The sequence below is a fragment of the Aulostomus chinensis genome, chromosome 11 (genome assembly GCF_037954235.1).
Source record: "Aulostomus chinensis isolate RoL2024-O1b breed Wild chromosome 11, RoL_Achi_v1.0, whole genome shotgun sequence".
Classification (NCBI taxonomy): domain Eukaryota; kingdom Metazoa; phylum Chordata; class Actinopteri; order Syngnathiformes; family Aulostomidae; genus Aulostomus; species Aulostomus chinensis.
In genome coordinates, this window is record NC_141330.1 from 23,132,737 (window position 1) to 23,145,220 (window position 12,484).

General features: G+C 40.7%; 1 protein-coding gene across 2 annotated transcripts in view; it reads right to left on the reverse strand.

The window, feature by feature from the left end:
- Positions 1-12,484, reverse strand: part of LOC147253796 (low-density lipoprotein receptor class A domain-containing protein 4-like) — a 193,745-nt gene that overhangs the window by 49,441 nt on the left and 131,820 nt on the right. The window contains exon 1 of one of the 2 annotated variants that reach the window (XM_086219102.1): positions 6,686-7,113. The exons of the other annotated variant lie outside the window; for it this stretch is intronic. Coding sequence (XP_086075228.1) covers positions 6,686-6,779 — 94 coding nt within the window. The 5' untranslated portion in view covers positions 6,780-7,113. Of the gene's footprint in view, positions 1-6,685; positions 7,114-12,484 lie in introns of those variants that run through there. 2 annotated transcript variants of the gene reach the window in all.

Below are 12,484 nucleotides of genomic sequence, written 5' to 3' on the forward strand. Positions count from 1 at the left end.
TGAATATAATAATAACAGCAACTTGGATCAATATAGCACATTTTAAAATTCCAAGGCCACTTTGTGAAACCTAAAGTGAACAGACAGTCCAGAGTACGCGCAATGCATGATGCAGAGAGTACTAACAAAGCGCTATAACTACACATCGGTACTATTGTGGAGCTTGTTCAGACTTCCAACAGGAAATTTTCTGAATAAACCACTGCTATCATTTGGGAGAAATCAGATAGTTCTGGCTGTAACCTTTATGCTGTTCTGATAGCGAAAGCTGTTCATCAAAACTTACAGCACACTCTGCACATGACACTTGAGGAGTCTTAGTTTGTGTGTGTGCATTTTCTTTTTGTTAAACCGTGTATTAGGACTGCAAGGCTTTTTACTATTCTGTTTGATAAATCATTGTTTCATATTATCCAGTATATGAGATCTGGACTTTGATGCCAGTAGTTATTATATCATCTTGTTTTGAGTGATGTCAGGTGTTTAAGTGACAAGAGAGAGTGATCAGCTGTTTGTTCAGAGACTTTATTAAATAATAGGGCGAGCAGTGCAACTAGAAATACTTTTCTCAGGTTCATCAATTGGAGATTCAGATGTTTATTCCTAACAAACCAACCTGCTAAAGATGCTTGTACCAAACAAAATAATATCTCTCTATGAGCTTTTCACATGAAAAGACATAATAATGTGCTGACATTCGCATGATCAGTGTTGGTATTTCCTTCAAGAAACGTGAGGCACTGAAGCAATCCAGGTACACACTTTAAATATGTGCGACATCTGTAGCTCAATAGCTAATAATGTGGCAGAAGTTAAAAATAATGAGACAAAGGAAAGATTATTTTATTGTGTTCAGCCTGAAATAACCTCTGAGAACCGAAAACACTCCCAACACCTGCATTGTCCTGAGGATGAACACACGCTTCTTTTTTACTGCTCACCTCCACATGATAATCCAAACAAGTGCTTTCCTCAGATAGACGGTAAACTAAATTCTGAAACTTTCTAGTGCATGTCTCAGTCCCACAGCAACCATGACCACTTTTCAACAGTGCTCTGCACCACGTTATTCTTCCTGTACTGGACCCTGCAGCTACCCACTGCACTGTCTTGCGCAGGAGCCTGTACTGAGTCTGTACTGTTATTAAAAGGTGATTTCAACAGAACTTTCAGTTGCTGGATGGCTGCATTGATGTCAAAGACACCTCCGAATTACTTATTTCAATATAATTATCACATAATTTTGTTTTTCATCAATGATCAATGCATCAATAAGCATATCAACAATTGGCAAAAAGTGGATCTTTTCATTGAAACTTCAGAGTTCACCAGACTGACAAAGTGAAAACAAGTTCAAATTCATGAACATATTCCAACACATTTTTCATGTTTCTTTCTGATTGTCTGATATGTGGCCCCTCACTCTCTTTATCCAAGCCATTGTGGCCCTCTGAGAAATAATGTGTTTCACCTCTGCTGTAGATAAACAGAGTTGCTATGCAACTGTATTTTTAACTATGGCCATAATAGACGATATAATTCAACAGCCTATCACCATTTCATGGTGTTGGATCTTGCAACTTTTGTATTTCCAACTTGTGTTGGTCAGGCCATCGGAGGCAAGTGTCCAGCACCTGATGGGCATCACCATGGATACCAAGAGACTGTAGAACCTATAGATCAGGGGTATTAAATTAAAATTCTAATGGGTCCAGTTTTTAAAAAAGTCTTCAAGCTTGGGTCAAGAGGCCTATCGCAATTTTTTATCACCATTGATTTCACTGATAGGCCTACGCCTGCATGTTAGCCAGCAGTCAAGTTGTGCATTATGATACAGTGGTATATTTATGTTTTCAGTTCAGTTTACTTGTTAAGTGAGAAAAATCCAGTCTGTGACGTAGTTGCGATTTAGATTGTAATCCTTTTAACACAGCGTGCTTGTGGACCACAAAATAAGAGCATGGCTTTACTACGACTTCTATAAAGAAATATTTAGCAGTCCATATCTTGTTGAAAATGTAGCATTAACATGAGCCAACATTTTTAGGGGGCCAAGGTTAGCTGGCTAGCATCACCAGTCGTAGTGCAGCCAGACAGACACAGATACGTACATCCATAAGTAAAAAATAAAAATTGTGTTGCTTTTGAAAATAAAAGCAACACAACTGTATTGCATACACAGCATAAATACTTGTTCATCTGTGCTTATGAATGACAGGGATGTCCAAAGGGCTCGCTGTAGCCCGCTGGCCATAAAATGTCCAGGTCTGATCTATGACAATAACTTTGAAGGAAAGTCTTGCTTCCTGTGTGTAAGGTATTTGCCTTGAGAATGAGGATCCAGTTGGGGTGTGGGCAGTGCCCCAAGAAAGTCAAGCGAATTGTATCACCGTCGAGTATTTGCAATTTTCCATGGTTGTTTGTTTTGCGAAGACTCCATCCCTATGTACATTGCATGTGCGCACATAGCCACGACCAGAAAGAGATGAGGAGAACATGTCATGTCAACCCCAACCAGCTGAAAAGTAGGCGAAAATATCTATATTTTTTAGATGGAACCACGCTAAATGTAGGACCAGTAGCGAGGATGCTAACACTAGCTCTGCTACTAGTAGCAGCCAGAGTAGATCACCTGCTGTACACCCTACCCCTGACAGCCGAGTTGCCACAGAATTACAGGTTTCAACCCAATTTTCAAAAACAATTTCAATCAGAAATTAAATGTAAATGAGAAATGCAAACACTTTCTGAAGAAATCATAATCTACCGCTAAGATTCCTTCTGTGAAATAGGATTGGGCGTTCGTTTGTCCAATCCATGGAAATTAATGATTTATGATCCAATCGTGTCCTTTACGTCACTGATGGACAGCAAGGTGAAAGATTGAGTTTGTGGCAAGGGAAAATCCACAGTGCAAAAATAAAAAAAAAATAAAAAAAACACTCAAAAATGCCATCATGAATATACATTAGACATAATTTTAAAAAAGGCCACAATGTCCCACATGACAAAAATGTCATTTTGTCATGTGACTGTACTTTTCAATGTGTTCTAGTTACATATTCTGTCATTTAGAGTTAGGTTTGATATGCAGCTAATTGGGGCAGCAAGGTGGTGTGGCGGTTGGCACTGTCTCTTCACAGCAAGAAGGTTCCAGGTTTGAGCCCCAGCTCGAGCCCGGGTCTTTCTGTGTGGAGCTTACATGTTCTCCCTGTGCCTGCGTGGGTTCTCTCCAGGTACTCTGGCTTCCTCCCATAGTCCAAAGACACACACGAGGGGACTAGGTTAATCAGATACTCTAAATTAAAAGTAGCTGTGGCTGTAAGAGCGAATGGTTCTCTGTTTATATGCGTTGGCCCTGTGATGGGCTGCCAACGCATCCAGGGTGAACCCCACCTCTAGCCCGAAGGTAGCTGGGATAGGCTCCAGCCCTCCTGCAACACCTAACAGGATAAGCAGTAGAAAATGGATGGATGGATGGTTGAAGCTAATTGTGCTTACAGTCAAATAGCAACATAAATTCTGCAGACTTACCATCCCTCTGATGCAGCAAAACTTCATCAAGCTAGTACAGCTAATGCTCCTCACCAGTCCACATTAATAGGAACTTTTGCAAAAAGTGTAAAATACAAACATGGCAGTGCAAATGGGTTGAGTGCACAACAGATGTTGCAAGGTATTTAGCAAAGGATTCAGTTCCATTTTACACAACAGAGAATATTATTAGAATAGTACTAAATTCTCTCCGCCCTGGACTACTCCCAGGTGGCACATCACTTTTTTAATGCACATCACACCAGTTTAGGAAGAGGAAAGGGGACACAATCAAATCAAATTTACAGGTAGTATATACGATACTACTCTTAATACTGCTTTACATACTCTCAAACCACACATGCACCCACACACACGCAAAATCACAAATGTTATTGTTGTTATTGTTGTTCACACTTTGTCCGTCCTGTGTTGTCACTGTCCTGTAAATGTCACATTGTACAAAAAAAATCGTACGAAATTCTTAAATTTTAATTAAATATCAAAAGGGGATCCAATGGTCTTTTTAAAAGAACGATTGTGATACATGTATTCAACTGCTGATAAACAATCTGATAGCCTATTGGAACAAGCATACTGTGGATGTGTAATTTTAAATAGAGAAGACAAACCTACAGTAACGAAAAATTATTGATGCTAACTAAGGGATCCCTTCTGTAAAAGTGCAACTAATATCAAATGGAGCAATCACCTACAGAAACATAAAAACCGATGATGTGAAAAACTTGTCATGGGGAAGATTTGTAAAAAAATGTTTCCCCACTTGTTGAAGACAGACATGAGTGATTACTTTAGAATAGAACCGTGTAGTTAATAGATCTACTTGCTCTGCTGAACAGGTTGATTCTGAGCTCTCTATGCCTGGCAGCTATTTACTGGTGAAAGTGAAAGAATGTGCACATGTATGATACAGCTGTATGAGATGTTGAAAGATTCCTTTCTGCCTTAATCAACTGTACTTTTCTGTTCTGTACATACCGTATTTATTCACTCTTCATACACTGCTTTCATGCGTCTCCTTTCTGTGTGTGCTATTGACATGGATATGGTACGGATAGACTATTTCTCTGTTCTTTTTTCCCCAATGAATACAGGCAATTAACTGCCAATAGATGATAGGTAAAATTAAGTATCGATTTTATCTATCTACCTCAGGAATTTCATACTGTTTCAAAAAATCATATCATATCAACAGTAAAGTACACTGTTATTGCTCAAAACTATTAAATCAATCCCTGCAACTACATGAGTTAGCTTAGGTCCTCGCCTTTCAACTATAGCATGTATAGGCTTCACAGGTCCAATTTCTCGTTTGACACACTGTCTGCTCTGTGATCCTTTCAAATATTACCCTTCTCCAAATAATGAGGAAACACAACAATGAGACAGGCTGCTCTGCTATAAAGAGAAAAAATGCAGAGAAAAGACTGTAGCTCTTTTCTTAAGCAAAATAAATAATCATGAGCCACATGTTTCTTCAAGACAAGACTACCTGGCAAACAGGAAGCTCCTTTGAAACCAGAGCGCTATAGAGGGCACAGCAATCTCAAACCATTTGTGAATGTATGTCAGGTCCAATGAGTAAGATGTTCAAATGATGAGAAGTGCTGGGAAAATATTTAGCAATATTTATTGAAAATACAGCACAATGTCATCTTTAATGTAAAATACGCTACAATTTTATTGTTGGTAAATATTATCTGAGTACCAACAAAGTATGAGTCTCAACAAATCTGAGTTTTTTCCCCACACAATTTCTTTGATTATTCTCTCTACTGTATCAGTTTGTCCGTCTATGTTCTTGCCCCACGAATACAATGATTAAAATGAATCACCATTCATTTTATACCATTTATTTTAAACACCAGTGTGTCTGCCACACAAACACACACAAATACACATACTTATTGGTTACAGTGTGGCGTCAGCACATCCACACTCTGCTGCAAAATCTAAATCTAATATTCTGCATTCGCCTCACATTGCCTGGACCTGGTCTCAGCCACAATGGAAATTACACATCTCAGTAACTCTGTCTGTCTGTCAATAGCTTTTTCTGTATGTCAGTCAATATGTCTGTCTGGCTTTGGATGTGACTACCCACATATTTGTTTGTATCTCCCCCAGTTCCTGTACCTGGTTGTCAATCTGCCCTCTACTCTGCTTACATGCCTGCAAGGGTTCTGTCTCATATTTGTTTGCCTTCAGTCTATATAATTGCAGTGAGTGTCTGGTCCAAATATCTGTCTGACTGTCCTCTTAATTTCTACTGTTTGCCTACCTGCATGTGTATGTCTGACTGCCTGCCCCCCCCCCCCCCCCCCCCCCTCAGCCATAAAGAGAAACATCTGCAGTGGATCTAAAAGGCAGCAGCAGCAGAGTTGATTATGATAGTTTCTCTCTGGGCTGCTCAGACAGCAGACAGACATAACATACCATTCCAGCGTTTCCTGTCAAGCTGACAGGCAAACTATTTAACCCTCTGTGGTGATCCTACACAGTAATATGCACAGACCAACACCCATGTTGCTAAATCACAATTAATCAATATAATAAAACCATCTGTTATGTCAGAAAATAACTGAAAAAAGTTCAGCAGTAAACTTCCAGTAATAATAACAGAACACCGCTAGTAAAAAAACAAAACTGACAAATCAGAATTGTTTCAAAGCTAAAACACACACACACACACACACACACACACACACACACTGTGGGAAACACTTACGTTCCAGTAATTTAATGGGCTGTCACTATAAACTAATGGTCTTACACTCTTTCAATAATATTCGTGCTTCACATAAGCTTGAAAAATAAATTAGCAAGCTAAAACATACCAACAAGTGTAATACTCAGTGTAAAACAAATCTGTTCGTGCTATAACTCGAACGACAACAAGAGACGTTTTAAAACACTGAGAACAAAAGGGTCACCACAAAGTTTACATAGCTCATATATACTGCATATGCCCATATAATTTTAATTTGATACTGTCGAAATTTTACTTGCTAAAAGACCGAAAGCGAGTTAGTTTCTCGTCTTAGATGCTGGTGGTGAGGTCACATAAAACGGATTAGATTCTAGCAGTTAGTCTCTTTGAAGGATTTTAAGGTCAGCTAATGTTACTCACATATCTCCATTCCATGTGGCTGGGAAGCAGTGCAGTTGCAGGAGCAGGTGACATTGGAGTTGCCGGGGCCACCAGGGGCCGTTAGGTTTTGCATGGGGCTGGGTAGACTGGGACACCACTCCGGGGAGAGAGAGCCGCCGCCGCCGCCGCCGCCACCGTCGCCCCCCGCCCCCCGACGGGAAAACAACGAAAAACTTCCAGGCAGCGGCAGCAGAGTCCGCCGATACGACCGACTCCGACAGTTTCACACTTATTATCCACTGTGTCTGTCACGCCATCTTTCTCATGGAGCGGCCTGGAAAGTGAATTAGACAGCGACTGGAAAACGAGCCATTTCATGTACACGCATAGTCAGTTTTTTCCCCCTTTCTTCCCCTGCTACTGTGAGGGTAGCAGCTGTCCTTCTCCAACTACGCAACAGCACTGAAACGGCTTAAGCCTCGCCCACAAGCTGTATGACAATCGTGCTAGCAAATCAGAGGGTTTAAGAGGAGGAGCAGAAAGAGGAAAAGAGACGTGCCGTCTTCAAGAGCATATGGAAAAATTACAATTATAAATAAAACGGGGGAAACGCCATAAAACCACATGTCCCTGTGAAATTAAAAGAAAGAAAGCATGGAGTTTAAATAACACTGAAGGTTTTAGCGTCATTAAGTGTTAAGTGGGTTTAATTAACTTAATCAATATCTTAAATTATTAAAATGACTGAAAAAATACTTCTTGCACAATTAATATTAACTGGCTATCTATAGACCTTGTCTTGAGCACTGGAAATATTAAAGTGGATGTTAATTTATCTATTCACGTGCAGCAGGACAGAATATTAATAGATTTTCTATGTCCCTCTTGTAATTTATTTCTCAACAGTGAAAATCACCTAAATATGCATCACCATACATATGCAAAAGTCAAAAATTAACTTGGGCAGGGAGTATCTGAAGGCAGCAACAGAAATGGGGGAGGAATGGGACATAGGGCAATATGGTGAGTGTGTTGGGGTGGGTCGAAGTGAGTAGAGGGCTACACTTGACAATGACTGTGGGAAAGCAGAGAAGAGGGAGGGAGAGGCAAGGCCAGTGACTAGTGGGTCTGGTGTGTTACTTGGAAAGGTGGGGAAAGCGCTTCAAGTTTCACTCCCTTGTTGTGGCGGACTTTAACCAGTGGAGATACTGTAGCTCTTGATGGGGTTAACCTTGAGGTGACCCTACAAGAGACTTGTAGTTCCTTGCCACATGTGCACCGAAGAGGTAGGACCCTCAATGTATCCACTGCATCTGACCAACAGTGGTACCCTCCCACCCACCTCACATACATATACACTGTAGTGCAGAACTGTCTAGATTCTATAAACAAACTACGCTGTTCAAATCTGAAAAAAAGACTCTGAATGTTACTCTAGACCAGTGGAATCTCAAACTGTGTTCTCTGGGTCATAGATGGTTCACAGGTGGTTCTCCATCCCATCCATCCATTCTCTGTTTACTCCTGTTAAGTGTCACGGGGGGCTGGAGCCTATCCCAGCGGCTTTTTCGGGCAAGAGGCGGGGTACACACCGGACAGGTCACCAGTCCATCGCAGGGCCAACACATATAGACAGACAACCATTCACACTCGCAGTCATACCTACAGTCAATTTAGAGTATCCAGTTATCCTAGTCCCCAGTTGCATGTCTTCTTTGGACGGTGGGAAGAAGCCGGAGTACCCATGGAGAACCCACGCAGGCACAGGGAGAACATGCAGACTCCACGGAGAAGATTCCGTGTCCGAGCCGCCCCCAGGTGGATATATATAGGATATATATATATATATATATATATATATATATATATATATATATATATATATATATATATATATATATATATATATATATATATATATATATATATATATATATATATATATATATATATATATATATATATATGCATACACACACAAACACATGTGTGTATATATAGAGAGAGACAGAGATAGATAGATAGATAGATAGATAGATAGATAGATAGATAGATAGATAGATAAAGTACTATTGTAACACATGATTCTGTGATACAAAAAAGTAAATGGCAAGAGCAAAGATCTCCAACAGATGTTAGGCATTATGTGTCGCATCACTGGCAAAGTTCTATATCCAATTTCAAATGCATAAATATTTTCCTTGACAGCTTCCAATAATTCCCACTCTTCTCTGTGAGTGGACTTACTCTTTTGAAGGGGGAATATACTGATGCAATTTCCAAATGGAAGAAGCTTTCATAATTTTATTGGAGCAAGAAATTGAAGTACTGTTGTCTTTCCAGCTGAAGTAGCAATATCACTTGAGACACTGAGAAGCATTCTTTTCTTCTTCCCTAAGGTAATATCATTCTCTCATCCTTATGCACAAAACAGTCAACATGCTAAATTAAAAGCTTTTCTTATAACTGATATCCAGTACAATAAATGACAATTTATTCATAAAATGAAATTTACAATTCTTTGAATGGCCTGTAAACATTTGTTTCAGAAGGTGTGTATTTGGCATGCATATTACATGGCCCAGCCATCATAGCTGATGCATGGAGGTGGCTGTGGTTATGTTGGTTTCCTTCATGACATTGACACTGTTCCGCCTGCTTTCCCAACTGATTCTTAGGATCTAGCGGAAGCTCAGCTGGCGGTACGGCCCTAGGGGTTTCAATTGTCTGCTATAGGTGGTCCACCTGTCAGCCCCATAGTGCAAGAAGGCAAAATTCAGCATCAGAATTAGAATCAGAAATCCTTTATTAATCCCTAGCGGAAAATTTTTGGATTGCAGTGCTCCATTTCACAGTAAAGTATACCACTGACAACAGATAAACAGATTTGTCTTGGTGGTGATGTCCTTATTCCCAAACACCTTCCTCATCAGCCTAGCAAAAGACAAATTGGTACATTGACCACTCTTGTGGAGAGAAAACTGCCAAGGTAGGCAAAGCGATCCACATCCTCCAGGGCCTTGTTTTCTACACATATTGTAAGGGTTTGGGAGGTTATTTCTGGTGCAAGTTGATGTAAAATCTGGATTCTCTTGATTATAATCTTAAACCTCATGAGTCAATCAGCTTTGGCAAAGGCATCCAAGATGCTCTAAGGTCTGCTTTAGAGTGAGCAACCAAAGCATTGTCATTTGCGTACTGGTGGTGGAGCAGTGTACCTTGCTTTTCGCCTCTAACTTGTTGAGGCTAAAAAGTCTGCCATTGGTCTTGTGGCAGAATTGGGTTCCCTTGAGTAGATTTTGGCTGGTATGGTGGAAGATGGCAGTAGTGTAGATCGCAAAAAGGTTTGGTGTTATGATGCACCCCTTAACACCTGTGTCCACTCTGAAGGGGGCAGTTGGGGTAGTGGGTCATTTAGGAGAACTCCTGTCCATGGTAAAATTTCACACACACACACAAACACACACACACACACACACACACACACACACACACACACACACACACACACACACACACACACACACACACAACCCATAAACAGACTATGCAGCAAGCAGACAGAGAAATTATAGGCAGGGCTGAATACCAAATATATTCTTGTTTACCAAATCCCTTACCATCTTCCCTGTCTGCATACACACACACACACACACACACACACACACACACACACACACACACACACACACACTTAGAGTTTAAGCCTTTGTGTTGCTGATGATGATATTATTTTATTACGCCATCTTGTGGCTCAGCTTGGGAAAGTGTTATGCATCATCCCAAACAAGAACATAAACATGAACCAGTGTCTAGTGTCTGCTTCTGCCTCTCCTTGCGTCTTTTGTCTGTCTGTCAAAATTCCTGTTGGCAAAGTTTTCTGATAAAATTCAGCTCTGAATCCATTACGCCTCATCTTCATCTGGAGCTGAAATCATGGAGCCAGACATAAGGAAATTGAAAGCACCCTATTTTAGAGTGTATTATATATATATATATATATATATATATATATATATATATATATATATATATATATATGTTTTTGCAGGGCATCCATAAACCTAATAAACCACAAATGTAAAACAAGTGTAATACAAATCTGCAGCTTTGAATATAATTATCCCAACATAATACATTTTCTACAAACAATTTCCAACAATTTTAATAATATGTTTGCAGGGATTTATTACATTTGCTGAATGGTGAAAATAAAAGGCAAAGTTCTCGATTTACCGGTCAATCTATGTTCCAAACCTCACCTATGGTCGTGAGCTTTTGGTAATGACCGAAAGAACAAGATCGCGAATACAAGCGACCGAAATGAGTTTCCTCCGCAGGGTGGCTGGGCTCTCTTAGAGATAAGGTGAGAAGTTCAGTTATTCAGGAGGGACTCAGAGTAAAGCCGCTGCTCCTCCATGTCAATAGGAGTCAGTTGAGGTGGTTCGGGCATCTGGTGAGGATGCCTTCTGGACGCCTACCTCGGGAGGTTTTCCGGGCATGTCCAATCGGGAGGAGGCCTCGGGGCCGACCCAGGACACACTGAAGGGGTTATATCTCTCAACTGACCTGGGAGCGCCTTGAAATTTCCCCGGAAGAGCTGGTGGATGTGGCTGGTGAGAGGGCAGTCTGAGTTTCCTTGCTGAGACTGCTGCTCCCACGACCTGGACCCTGATAAGCAGAGGATGACCAAGACAAAGTCGAAGAACGGTGGAAATATTCTGCTTTAAAATTTCAATAACTTTCTAACTAACCAGTCCATCGCAGGGCCAATAAATATAGACAGACACCATTCACACTCACTCTCATACCTACGGTCAATTTAGAGTATTCAATCAACCTAGTCCCCATTTGCATGTTTTTGGACTGTGGGAGGCAGCCAGAGTACCCGGAGAGAACCCACGCAGGTACAGGGAAAACATGCAAACTCTACACAGAAAGATTCCGTGCCTGAGCCAGGGCTTGAACCCAGAACTTTCTTGCTGTCAGGCGACAGTGCTAACCACTGCACCACTGTGCCGCCTCTCTGGGCGTCTGTGACTACATTTGTGCATTATTATATTTATGGAAAGTTATTACACACATATACATTGTAAATTACCTTTAATATGATAAGTCTTTATAAGTATGCTGCTTCAATTTAATTTAATGATTCCTTGAGGGCGGCACGGGGGTGCAGTGGTTAGCGCTACCTAACTTTTTTAGGATGATTAAAAGGTCACTGCTGGGAGATCTCAGGGTTCTGTAAGGCTCAAAAGATAAAACCAAATCTGATAAATAGCTAGGGCTAAGACCTTTGAAAGCTTTAAAAACCAATAATATACTGTGAATAGACTGTAGGTGTGACTGTGAGTGTGAATGGTTGTCTGTCTATGTATGTTGGCCCTGCGATAGACTGGCGACCTGTCCAGGATGAACCCCACCTCACGCCTGAAAGCCACTGGAATAGGTTCCAGCCCCCCCACAATCCTTAACAGGATAAGTGGAAGAAAATGGATGGATGAATGGATGGATGGATGGGTCTTAACATCAATTCTGAAACAAATTCATGCCAATGCAAAGTTGGAGTAATGTATGATCTCTTTCTGTTCTTGAGTTTTGCAGTAATTGTGTTGTGTGGGGGTTGTGCCAGGACAACTGCATGCAGAAGATGGAAAGAAAGCAGGCAAGGCAATTTGTAAATTATTGGCAAAGAAACAACAAAAGCTAGTCTTGGAAACTAAACACAAAAACTAAAAAAGGAACTGGGAAACCAGCAGGCTGGATAAGTGGTGCCATGATGTCATGTTCCATAATACAACATGAGGATCTCACGAAAACTGACACAGAAAACCAAAC